At 37.4% G+C, this 12,959-nt stretch overlaps 1 protein-coding gene across 1 annotated transcript in view; it reads right to left on the reverse strand.

Annotated features, from left to right (window-relative positions):
• Positions 1-349: 349 nt before the first annotated feature.
• Positions 350-12,959, reverse strand: part of LOC129710532 (lissencephaly-1 homolog) — a 116,992-nt gene continuing 104,382 nt past the window's right edge. The window contains exons 9-11 of the mRNA XM_055657569.1: positions 10,061-10,162; positions 8,463-8,619; positions 350-4,706 (exon numbers count right to left, since the gene is read on the reverse strand). Of these exons, the coding sequence (XP_055513544.1) occupies positions 4,633-4,706; positions 8,463-8,619; positions 10,061-10,162 (333 nt within the window). The 3' untranslated portion in view covers positions 350-4,632. The remainder of the gene's footprint in view (positions 4,707-8,462; positions 8,620-10,060; positions 10,163-12,959) is intronic.

Genomic DNA, 12,959 nt, shown 5'->3' on the forward strand with positions numbered 1-12,959 from the left:
AAATGTAGATGAAACCCAGGGAATTCATCTGGTACAGAGACTTGTTAGGTAGGAGACGATTCTGTGGCTGTATAATCTCTTGCTGATGTGTTCTTTGTATGCAATACCCCACAACCTTGGAAACTATAGATAAGACACAAAGCTGGAGTAACTCAGCGGGTAAGGCAGCATCTCTGGAGATGAGGAATAGGTGATGTTCCGGGTTGAGACCCTTCTTTAGACTGAGAGTCCAGCTTTTTTAAACCAGCACCTGCAGTTCCATCCTGCACATTTTGTCTGCTCCACTTCGAAACGATAGGCACAGTAAAAAAAATTTCGACCACACAAGGAGAAGGGGGAAAAAAACAGCGGTTTTGTATGCATTTTAATAGTCTTTACCAATTGGTACATTAAGATTTTAATATGCAGAAAACATGAATAAATCTTGTTTTACACAGTTTGATAGCAACAAATCTTACTGTAAAACACACAGCAGTATATACATTCCTTAACTGATTGCTTGTACTGTGTCAATAGCTCAATTATCTTCTCACAGTCCTGGTACTTGTAATTGTACCCTTTGCTTCTGCTTGTAAAATTACTTCTTGCCATAGTGTCAGTGATGAGTACAACGTCTACTTGGAGGATCACTACTGGTCTTCAGGAACACCGAGGGAAAAAGGCAGGACAAGAAAGCAGCCAAATCACATGATACAGTGGGAATGGCAAAGGTCAATTAACAGCCAGTCAAATAGCTGACAAAACAGAGTCTGAAGGGTTAAAAATGGCATCAGTGGGAAATGGCCATTTAAGAGTTTGAACCAGGCAATTCACAAAAAAGAGGAAAAGGCGAATAGAAGAAGCAGGATACTGACAGTAGACTGGGCTTGGTGAGTCTCTAACCAAGCTTTCAAAACTACAGTGCTCCATAGCCCCTTACACTTGCTAGCTACTAGGTTTGTTTAGTGCCTTGGACATAGCATTGGTCACACCACACACGTGCTGAAGAAAGCAGGACGGTTTTTTTTGTGTTATTTTAAAGTGCAAGATGCTATACAAGTTTTCTTTTTCAACTTCAATGAAGGCCAAATCATACTAGATGGTTTCAACCAGTCTATATTGAAGCGATTTTATATTAAAGTAAACCATGCTTTGGAATGGGGTGCACAGGTCGTTAAGGGCTAATTTCTGGAATGTGTAATGGAGGTTACAAATGCTTTTGCCTTTATTATTTTCTGCTACCGTGTGAATACTCAGATTATTCCATTCTAGAACACTTTTCTCTTTGTAACAAATGCTTCCTATGTACATATTTTTGGATCAAAAAGGGAAAGTTAAAAGTAATTTCGGTAAAGACAGGTTTTGTATTGAAAAATTCTACGTGGTCTGAAATGGAATGAACTGTAATTCACAGCTAAGTAGGGTTTTATTTTATATTAGAAGTCGCAAACAACCGAGGGTTGATTTTAGATTTAGAGTTAGTTTAATTACCTGTTCAGAATTTCCACTATCTTAAATAAACTAAAATTGTCGCAAAAACTTTAAAACTGAGTTACCACAACTACAGCTTCAAGTTCTTCACAGCACCACCATGCTTTATTAACGTACCATTGAATCTTTATTTTTTTTAATATACTTGATAGCATTCATTCATTGCAGAGTAGTCAACAGGAGTGCCATTACAGGTCAGGTTTCCACAAAAGTGCTTTAACAAAAATTACCAACAAAAAAATCTTGAAATGTGACTGGATATTTTTGACTATTACATAACTCCGGTGCCATAAACTGCCTGTATTTCGCCCAGTGGAATTGGCTTTGCTATCATTGCAAGGTATCAGGGAAGATAGTGGTCATAAGCAGACGCTGTCCATTAATATAAATACAAGAGTGTGTTTCAGGTTATGAAACCCAAGAAGCTTCTTTAGAACCAAGAATTGTATATTGACATTTGTATATTTTCAGCATAGGAAAGGGGAAAATATCGAGGATTTATTCAACAATCTTGGCTTTGTAGGCAGTCATGTGCACTTTTCTTATAATAATTAATAAAGAATGCAATTAGATTTAACTGCCAGAGCCGAAATCTATTTTTCCAGGAGAAATGCTACGAAGCAAATAATATAGAAGGCTTGCAACTGAAATAACACACTTCAGCTCTGTGTTTAGGGGCGGGAGACAATGAGGGATATATACAGCTATAATAAAAAGGTATGAAAGTGCTGAGAAGAAGAATTCATCTCCATTAGGGTAACCAGGTCTTTTTTTGCAGGTAATAGTTGCTACTGTCCAAATCACCAAGTTTCAGATTCTCTTTGAAGACATACTTCCAGACCGCACAACCAAACCAGTCGCAGATTGGGTTCCAGTTATCCTTTGCTTACAGTTAGCTGTTTACTAAAGGCTTTGCACCAGATCTGTTGCTGGTGCCATAACTTTGCTGCACCAACATATCACAGATTTCTACTGAAATGTGAGTTACAAAGGCCAGAATATAGCAGAAATACACAGATGAACAGAGCAGCTTACTTGTCAAGGCCATCTTCATTAGAATTTTGATTGGCAACTGGGAACTTAACCCAATGCAGCTATAAATTACCATACTGCATTCATTACTACAAGTTTAAAACATTACACGTGATGCACTGCATGTAATTTACAGCAGCTACTGTGAATTACTGCTAATGAGCACATTGTTCTTCCCAAAGTCAATGTTTACAGATTCACAATGCTGGAATTATCTGGCTCTTTTACTATCACTGCTATTGAACTACATAAGTTACAATGGCAGGCGGCCACAAAATTCACAAAACATCACTGCACACTCTCCAGAACGAACAAGAAATCGCATTGATTGGACACGACAAAGCAGAATTTGATGCAATGCTGACATGGCATTTTAAGTCACAATTTTTCCCTCCTTCCGACACTGGCTCTTTTATAAGATATGCATTAAGCAAGGTTCGGGAGAAAAGTCCAGTTTATCCAAAGACGTTTCATAAATTTATCATGGAGAAATTAGAGGTGGGGAGGCAGACAAACTGGTGGCTTTCACTGTGATTTTTGCATGTAGAAACCAAAAACAAATGTTTCCAAACTGAATTTAAGGACCATCTTTAAACTGGGCTATTGCTTAAAATCAAGATATTTTAAGATAGCACAGTGCATATTTTACTACAAAAAAAAGCGCAAAAGGCCTTTTGAATGATTCGTTTTTCTAAAGCACCGTTCAACTGATTGATGCTGTTAATAGCCTTCTACAAAGCATGTTTTTACACCATTGTATCCTGGAAAGTAAATTGTTTTAAATATTTCAAGTTGTAGAGTACATCCTTCATTAAATAAGTGCCCCCTGCTTCAAGCAGAGAGTGTTGATAGGATTAGGCACAAGGTTTTCATATGTTTTAAATAAAACACAGCTTTAAAACAAATTGCAATAGTTACCACAACATTTCTCGTCAGCGTGTTTTTGTCCAAGACATTTACAAAAAAAAAGATCAGTTTAAAACAAAAATGGTATTGTAGTTAAAAGCAATGGGTATTTAGTGGCTTTTTTTTAATGGGGTGAATCTGTGTCACTAAATTATCTTTTTTAAAACATATGAACACAATGTGTCTATTATGGAATAGGGTGCTACAAAGCTCATCATTAGAAGCAACAATTTTTAAAAGCAAGCTAGGTATTCACACAATTTTTTTTTTGTTTTAAAGCTTATGTACTGTCCAACCAAATCTATTAAGTTAACAGTGTGCACCAAGATAAATTTGTCAGTGCTCAGATGCAGTATGACTTGAACTGGTTAATGTAATCCTTGGATAACACACACCCAAGATTCTCCACATAGTTACAATGTAACCATAAGACAGTTACCTTTCTGCTGGGATCACACGCTCAAATTAGTTTTCTTTAGCAATCACCAGTCAGACCTCATTTTATGATCATTGTTACTACATTTCAAGGTTGGAGGCTGGCACGTGGGCTTAAAAAGACAAGTGGTCTCATTTATTATATAGTGAAACCCAACTTTAACATGCAATTATTTGTGAATGTGGGAGATTTAACAACAGTCTCCGGAATTCACCCATTGTTATTTTGATTTTTTTTCCTTCCTGGATATTGATATGTAATCACTTACGCGAGTTTAATAGAATGGTCGACAATTCATGAACAACACACCTACACACTCATTAAATAAGCCCCAGTACCACACAGAGTGATTCAAGGATTACAGAATCAGCACATTGGTGCGCTTCAGACAAAAATGACAATGAAATCAACGACCATTTCCAATGACTGAGAACATCATTGTCTGTTTAATTTCAGAATCATTTTTTGTGCCCTAATTATCCAATCAACTTCTGCTTTCCAGGTCTAATATGACCAATGCTAGCCCTTGTTCTTTACCTATGGTACTTCTAGACAACGTATGTAATTTACAGTATACAATTCGGATTCACCATGCATGAATACTTTTGTGTAACATTTAATAGCTCAATCTACATCCAGAATAATTTACATTAAAGGACAATAGTTATTAAACAGAGCTCGATGGGTAACCATGGTAACTGAGTGCATCTGGAAGGGTGGGATTTTGGGTGGAGAGGCTGGGGAAATGGGAAGGAAAGGAGAAAAAAAAAACCAGAATATCAATTCCATCAGCGGCACTCCCACACCTTTACCGTTTGATCTACACTTCCAGTGACAACAAATGGACCCGTCTTGTGGAAATCTGCGGAAGAAAATGAGAATCAGATCCAAGAGACAAAAACGGCAGTAATTATAGGTTACATATTTACATATGAGCGATCCCAGCCCACACTAGGGACTATTTATACTTATACCAAACCAATTAACCTACAAACCTGCACATCTTTGGAGTGTGGGAGGAAACCGAAGATCTCGGAGAAAACTCATGTAGTCACAGGGAGAACGTACAAACTCCATACAGACAGCACCCGGTCAGGATCGAACCCGGGTCTCTGATGCTGCAAGCGTTGTACGGCAGCAACTCTACTGCTGCGCCACCGTGTCACCCGGTGGGATACCGAACATTCAAAACAGACAAAGAAAGGACAATTCCATTTTTATACAAAGGGCTATTTCTTCCATTTATATTCCTTCTTCTAAATACTGACCAATATTTCATTATGTGCTTTGATGGACACATATTCTCACAGTGCCCTTCATAATGATTGGGACTAAGACCCATCATTTATTTATTTGCCTCTGTACTCCACAATTTGAGATTTGTAATAGAATATGGTGCCTTGAAATGGGGGGACTATGTATAAACACTGCTGTAATTTCTATGTGGTGAAACCAAAATAAATAAAAATGGCCTTTATTAAAATCTGACAATGTGCACTTTAACCACATGTAATTTATTTATATTACAAATCTCAAATTGAGGAGTACAGAGGCAAATAAATAAATGGTGGGTCTTTGTCCCAAATGTTATGGAGGGCACTATAATAGATATTTACACAGTTGGTTGCTTAGCAATGCATACTGGTAGCATTGGTGGTGAGAGCATGTATTGAGGGGGGAGGGTGGGTGGTTCTGGGACGCCAGAACTAACTATGAGCCTTCCCGAGGTGTCATGGGCCTAACTCAACAAAACACCAGTGAAGGGAGGTGCCCATTTGATGACCCCAATGATATACTGGCATCTACACGCCTAGTTTTTGTTGTCCCATAGTTCGAATGTGTAAAAATATTTTAGATTCTCATGTGGCATTGGGATTGGGTTTCTTGTTTAAACATTTAACTTGGGTGTTGATAACATGTAGATAGCTTATTACTGAATACGAAGTTAGTTATTATCCTGTAGCATAAGTGGATAGAGGTAGTTTAGATACTACATTGGGCTTGGTTTCCTTGGTTGAGCACTTATCCTGGTGTTATAGTATATTATGTGTTTTAACAGAGATTCAGTATACTAGTTGTTAATTAGTTAATTTAGTCTGATAAATCACTGCTTCCCTACAGTTAATATACTACTAAAGTCTGGAGAGATATGGGCCATACATGGGCAAATGGGACAAACTTAGATGGGACATCTTGGTTAAAGATGTTGTTTCTGTGCTGTATGATTGTGACTCTTACCATTTAGAAAAACTATTGTTTCTTTCCTGGGTCCAAGGAGATGACATCACATTTATTCATCACAAAATTCAGTTCGCTCATTTTTCCCCACTCACTAGCCCACGGTGAGATTGCTTAACGTATATTATTATTTCAAATATTAGTAATGAACACTATATTTAATCATGGCGTGCAATTGAATTTTCCATAAAAGTAGGAAAATTAAACTCACTTGAATATTTTACATTTTTGTAAGATGCAATGCCTGGATGAGTTAGTGTAATGAAACAATAAATATGCGAGTACTCGTGTCGACAATATATAATGAACACAATGGATGAAAACACAATTACCCTACTGCATATTCAGAAAGCAAATTAAAAGCAAAAAAAAAACCTAGTTGACAATATTCTTAAAAATTGCTAATCGAGTTAGATTACGAAGTACCAGTGAAAATCTTATGTTTCTCTCAGAATGTGAACCAGGCATAAAATCTCAAACATAAGACCAAGGAGCAGAATTAGGCCATCAAGTCTACTCCACCATTCCATCATGGCTGATCTATCTTTCCCTCTCAACCTCAGTCTCCTGCCTTCGCCCCACAACCCCTGGCACACTTACTAATCAAGAAATTGTCAATATCTGCTCTAAAAATATTAATTGATGGCCTCCGCAGCCTTCTGTGGCAATGAATTCCACAGATTCACCACCCTCTAAGAAATTCCTTTCCATCTCCATTCTAAAGGCAAGTCCTTTTATTCTGAGACTATGGCCTCAGGAGCTAGACTCTCCCATTAGTGGAAACATCATCTCCACATTCACTCTATCCAGGCCTTCCACAATTTGTAAAAGTTCAACATTTTTGTAAAAAGTAATTGATACAAAGCAATGGGTAACATCAGTAGAGTTCCATCCAGGTTACAATCCTGCAAACCACATAACATGAATGGTTTTAACATCAGAGGTGAGCACTGATATTTGAGTAATACTTCTTACTGTCGAGACTTGGAAAGAAAAAGAACATCTTGGACAACAGAGGGAGGTTGGTGGTTCTTAAATTACCCATTTTATTAAATGGAGAAGGCAAATGGGAGGAAAAGATATTGTTTGGATCTAAGTATTGAATGATTGATCCAGCAAATTCTGTAAATACTGTTAATCTTTGCAGCACTCAGTGAGAGCTCATGGTCCACAGAACAGCTTAAAAACGTTTTTTCCCCATATCCTTTGATACCTTTTACTTGCTTCAATGCAAACAAATGTTTGTCAATCACATTCACATATCTATTCTGCCTCTAATTTGGGCAGCATGTGCTACCAAATACAAACTCAAGATTATTGTTCACAAAGTCTTACATTAAACTCTTGTGTTTAAACTCTAACATTACCTCTCCAATGGAAAATTTCCTCATCTGCTTTATGTTCATTTTTGGGGTCTTGGTATCACCATCAGAGCCAGCATTTACTGTCCACGTCTAATTGCCTTTGGGTAGTGCTGATACAACTAAGTGTTCGGCAGCACAATGACGCAGTGCAGAATTGCTGTCTTACAAACCGGGGTTTGATCCTGACTATGGGTGCTGTCCGTACGGAGTTTGTACGTTCTCCCTGTGACCGCGTGGGATTTTCTCACCTACTCCAAAGATGCACAGGTTGGTTAATTGGCTTTGGTAAAAATTGTAAATTGTCCCTAGTGTGTAGGATGCTGCTGGTCAGTGCGGAGTCGGTGGGTCGAAGAGCCCGTTTCCATACTGTATCTCTAAAGTCTAAAGTGCCTTGTTAGGTAATTTCAGAGGACATTTAATAGTCAACCAATAAAGCCCAGCTTTGGATTCAGGAAGAGCATCTCACCTTATATTCTGGGACTTTACAGGTCTCAGATGTTGACACCAGATTTGATTATTTCACTTTTCCAGTTTATATGCTTTGTTCAGCTGAATATTTTCAGAAATGTTATTTCACAATTCCAACTCTTGGTGCTCAACTCTGGATACCTCAAAGAGTTATTAATTATCACTAACCTAGATCCCTACTTTGTGTGAAGTATTGATGGTGAGAAGTGAAAGCAATTTAAAGTGATGATGTATCCAAATGTAATAATCGATTTATCTTTTCCACACATTCTGCATCAAAAAGTAATAAAACTGCTTCAGAGTCAGCGTGGAAACAGGCCCTTCGGCCCAACTTGCCCATGCCGACCTACAAATTGATCTACACTTGTCCCACCTGCCTGCGTTTGGCCCATATCCTTCTAAACCGATCGTATCCAGTGTAGAAACTTGCATCACACAAACATTAAATTAGTAAGCAAAAAAATTCATTTGGATTTGCTATTCATTTCAGAAACTGCAATCTTAGTAAGATGTGAAATGCAACCAAAGGTTACTAAATTTATACATACCAAGAGAGGTAACAAAGTGTTCATGTGCATTCAGGGTCTTCATGCACCGTTTGTTCTTGTAATCCCAGACTCTAATAGTTTTGTCATCAGCACAGCTCACAATAAACTTTCCTCCGGGATGAAACAGAGTACCACGTACCCAGTTATCATGGCCAACCTACATTTAATAAAAAGCATCTTTAGGGAGTTTACCACCATAAAAACTACCAACATGCTGCTAGGACAACCACTTGCAAAAGAGAATGTGGACTGAAAATCTGATTACACAGAGAAGATTTGATTTTGTATCTCATTCTATTCTTCGCTAATTTAATTTTGGTGTTCGAGCTGAGGTCAAGTGGACCATCGACTTAGAGTTAAGGGCAATGTAACTTTATATCAAAACAGTGTATGTAATGGCCATAGCTAGGCCTGCGCATGAACGCATCGCATGATATTGATTAGCTCCACACAGCAGCCTACAGGCTCAGCTGAAAAAACATCAGACCTTGCAATAAGATCTTAAAAGGATCAATAGCTGCTTTTAAAGCAGACAGTGCAAAACACGGCAATCCAGTGGAAAACTCTGGTAAACAGGTGTATTTATTCAAATTAAGCTTTCTCATATTTAAGATCTATTACTTCACTGATTCGATTTTAATATAATGCACTTATTTCCTGAAATAATTGGTTAAATCTGCTGTAGACATTATAGTTATATGTGAACATGTTCAATTCTGACATATGCAGGATTTACCATTAATGACAGATTTTGGTTGCATCTATAACTGGATATGTTCTATTTAGTGTCTCTGACTCCTTTCTTTTCACTTATTGCTATTTGCAATTGCAGCTTTAGACTGTGCTTATTAACATATCCCTTTGACAGCCTGATTGATTTACACCACCCCTATGCTGTTTATACCACTGACTTTCACCACAGACCGCCCCATTCTTTCTACTCTCACCATCCGCGAACCTGCATCCCTTTTCCATTTTCTATACATGCTCAAAATTTCCAGTTCCATTGAAAATTTAAATGCACTCAAAAAGTCCAATAACTTTACTATTTTGTTTCAAATATTAGTGAAGAGTGATATGGATCCATTGAACAATGGAACTTGCAAGTATTTTCTCAAATTGTTATTTATATGGAAGGCGAAGAAAATTAGTTCACTGGAATCAAACGATCATTTATATATTAAACAGAACTAGTAGCATTAGCATTTTTAAGAACAAATCACCACAATGTGTCAATTATATTCAAAAACATTTTCTTAAGTATAAGAAATGTAGTTAACAGCACAGTATTTAGATCCTAAGCAGGTCATTTACTGTACTTCAACAGTCGTGCTAACAAACATAGAATGACAGTTAAAAACACTATATTCTTAATTATACAAGTACTTTTTTTATATAAGCCTATTTTTTACCATTTGCTAACTGATGAAATAGGTACTTGGGTAACTAGATCTCCTCCAAGTAGCCTGTGTTATCTCAGATGCTCACAGGTTATTCAAGGGTGGGGGGAAGCTAAGTGGATTGTGAACTCACCTGTGATTGAAAAGTAAACTTATCAATGGAAATCTTATGCATTTCAATTTAAGGCATGCACTCACCAGTGTCATAAGGCACATTCCAATGCTAATATCCCACATCTTAATTGTCTTGTCTCTGGATCCTGACAGGAGGAAAGGTCCAGGTTTGCCACTCTTTTTAGTCTAGAAATAGTTGGAATTGATGGGGGTTACTAATGCATTTAAGTACATTACTGAACGCAAGATATACTACCAACTCAATACTATATTATTTTTTTAAATTAAATTATTAACCTTAGTTACACACGCGGGACAAATACCTGCTATTTGTCAGTTGAGGCAAGCTGAAGCATTTAATTCAACATAGTTAAACACAATTGTCTTGCAATGTTAACGGTGCACCTGAAAATGACTGTTGAAGCTAATCGGGATTGTCAAACACTGGGGAACTTGGATAGAATTGGAGGAGTGATCCTTGGTTATTGAACAGTCAAAATAGTTTCTGCTGTTCCCACTTTTCCATTCACTGCTGCTGTTGGTGTGTGGCTTCAAGCTGCAGAGATCCTTGTACACTCTCTCAATTCATAGCAAAACAATTAATTGTATTTAAAGCCATGTATTATTTGTAGATCTCACTATTTTCTCCAGACTTTTGTCAAGCGACTGTTACAGTATCACATTTGTACAGTAAAAATATTATATACGCAGACTTTAAAACTATGCATAAGAAAGAACTGCAGATGCTGGTAAAATCGAAGGTAGACACAAAATGCTGGAGTAACTCAGTGAGTGAGGCAGCATCTATAGAGAGAAGGAATCTATAGAGAGAATATAAGCATCTATAGAGAGAAGGAAGATTCCTTCTCTCTATAGATGCTGCCTCGCCTGCTGAGTTACTCCAGCATTTTGTGTCTACCTTAAATCTATGCATACAGGCGACCACCAAATTTGGGAGAAGTTGTGTTGAGAAAACAGTCCTTATCACAATTTCCCATTACACAAAGTTGCATCATCTGCACATGCATCAAATTAAAACAAATGTCTGTTACTTGTTCCCCCACATAAATTAAGAATTAATTTTATTCTAATATCCCAATTTTTTTGGGTACCAATCTGTGAATTCCATAAGGACAAATTTCCATTATTTGAATGGCTATAATGCAGGGATCACCGATAAATTAAATCTAAAAATATTCATACAATATTAGTCTATAAAATGCTCAATAAATACTATGTAACATGGACTTATTCAGAACTGATTCTAGAAACAGTACATTAATCCTAGAATGTATAAGAAGTCAATTTCTTGCAGTCACTGGTTTACTCTAACAATTGTTATTTTGAATTATTAGTTAAACAGTTGATTTAAAAGCTTCTATTTTGACCTAGCTACTTTTGACCCGAGGGACTTGAATTTTTTTAACTTCAGCCATTCCTGGATTAGCACGACAATTTTGGAACTTACTTAGCAACACAATGGAAGTCCAATTGTTGGAGTTACTGCAGTGTTTCAAGACAGCAATTCACCAACACCTTCCCAAACACAATTAGCAATGGGAAATCAACTCTGACTTTGCCACCAAGCCCTGTGTCACATGAATCAAGGCAAATATATGGCATGAAGCTCCGCAGCATGTACAATGAATGTCCAACTCCACCAAAACTATTAGCCAAGACAGAAAACAGCCACTTACAAAATAAGAAATTTAAACAAGCAACTGTTTTTTTTAAATGTTTCTATTGTCCATAGAAACACAAGGAAGAAGAAATTTGACTTAACAACTAGAAGGAATAATGTCCAGTGCTACATGCTTCATTTACACGACTACAAACCACAGAGCAATCTGAAGCATAACTATCCCACGCAATATATAGAGAGGCATGCAATTCATTTTCTCGGTCAAGAGATTAACATGTAGATTATCAGTGTTATGACTACAATAGATGCTATTATAAATTTACCAGCACTAAGCATGTGCCAGTGCAATTCTTAAAATGTGATTATCTCAAGTTATATTAATGCCACAGATGTTTTGAAAGTAGCTGCTAACAAGCAGCACAAGTAGTCTGCACTGGATCAAATTCCCCCACAGGGAACCAAAGTTACAACAACCTCCATTTATAGAAGTCGGAAAGCAAAATGTTCTGGGTGCTTTTCGGCAGCAGTAATAAGAACAGTTGTATGGAGGTAAGAGCTGACGATAAATAGTTTGGTTTTCGGGTTCAGATACAGAAGAGGAAACGCAGAGATGTTAAGAGGAAGAACGCTGGACATCAGGGATTCACCCCCGAAGACACAGAATTCCTTCTTCCAACACCTCTGCATTCTTTCAAATGTGGAGCAAACAAATTCAGAAACCTAGAAATTTAGTAGATATGCGATTCGTTTGCAAGTTGAGAAAGCTTATAAAAAAAGCTTATGAAATAACGGAGCTTTTTTTAAATTTAAAAACAGGCATATTAAAAGGAATGAACACTCCAGCAACCAAGGATGAAAGAGCACACGAGTGAGAGCATAAACAGAGGTGATGGGTAACTGAAATTAGAAAATGGAATGCTAATGCCATTGAATTGTAGACTACACAAATGGAATATGCCTTGCTGTTACTCGAGTTTACACTGGAGCTCACTCTCGCGGTGGGGAAGACTACGGTTGCATAGGTTGGTGTGGGAACGAGGAAAATTGGAATGGCATGCAACTAGGAGCTAGAGATATCATTAACATACATGTAGAAATTGAAGATATGAATTTAGAAGATGTTGCTGAAAAGATGAGAGATTGTACGAAGAGAAAGAGGTGATAGTGCAGGAGGTGGAAGAAAAAGCGTTGCTAATCAATCTCTGGATTCAAAAGTTGCACAAAAGCAGAATCAGAGAGCTGGGGTTCATCCTCAGCAGAATCAGACAGCTGTGCTACAGGTGTCAGAGGCTATGGGGAGAAGGCACGAGAATGGGGTTAGGAGGGAGAAAAAGATCAGTC

Source organism: Leucoraja erinacea, chromosome 28 (assembly GCF_028641065.1).
Source record: "Leucoraja erinacea ecotype New England chromosome 28, Leri_hhj_1, whole genome shotgun sequence".
Classification (NCBI taxonomy): domain Eukaryota; kingdom Metazoa; phylum Chordata; class Chondrichthyes; order Rajiformes; family Rajidae; genus Leucoraja; species Leucoraja erinaceus.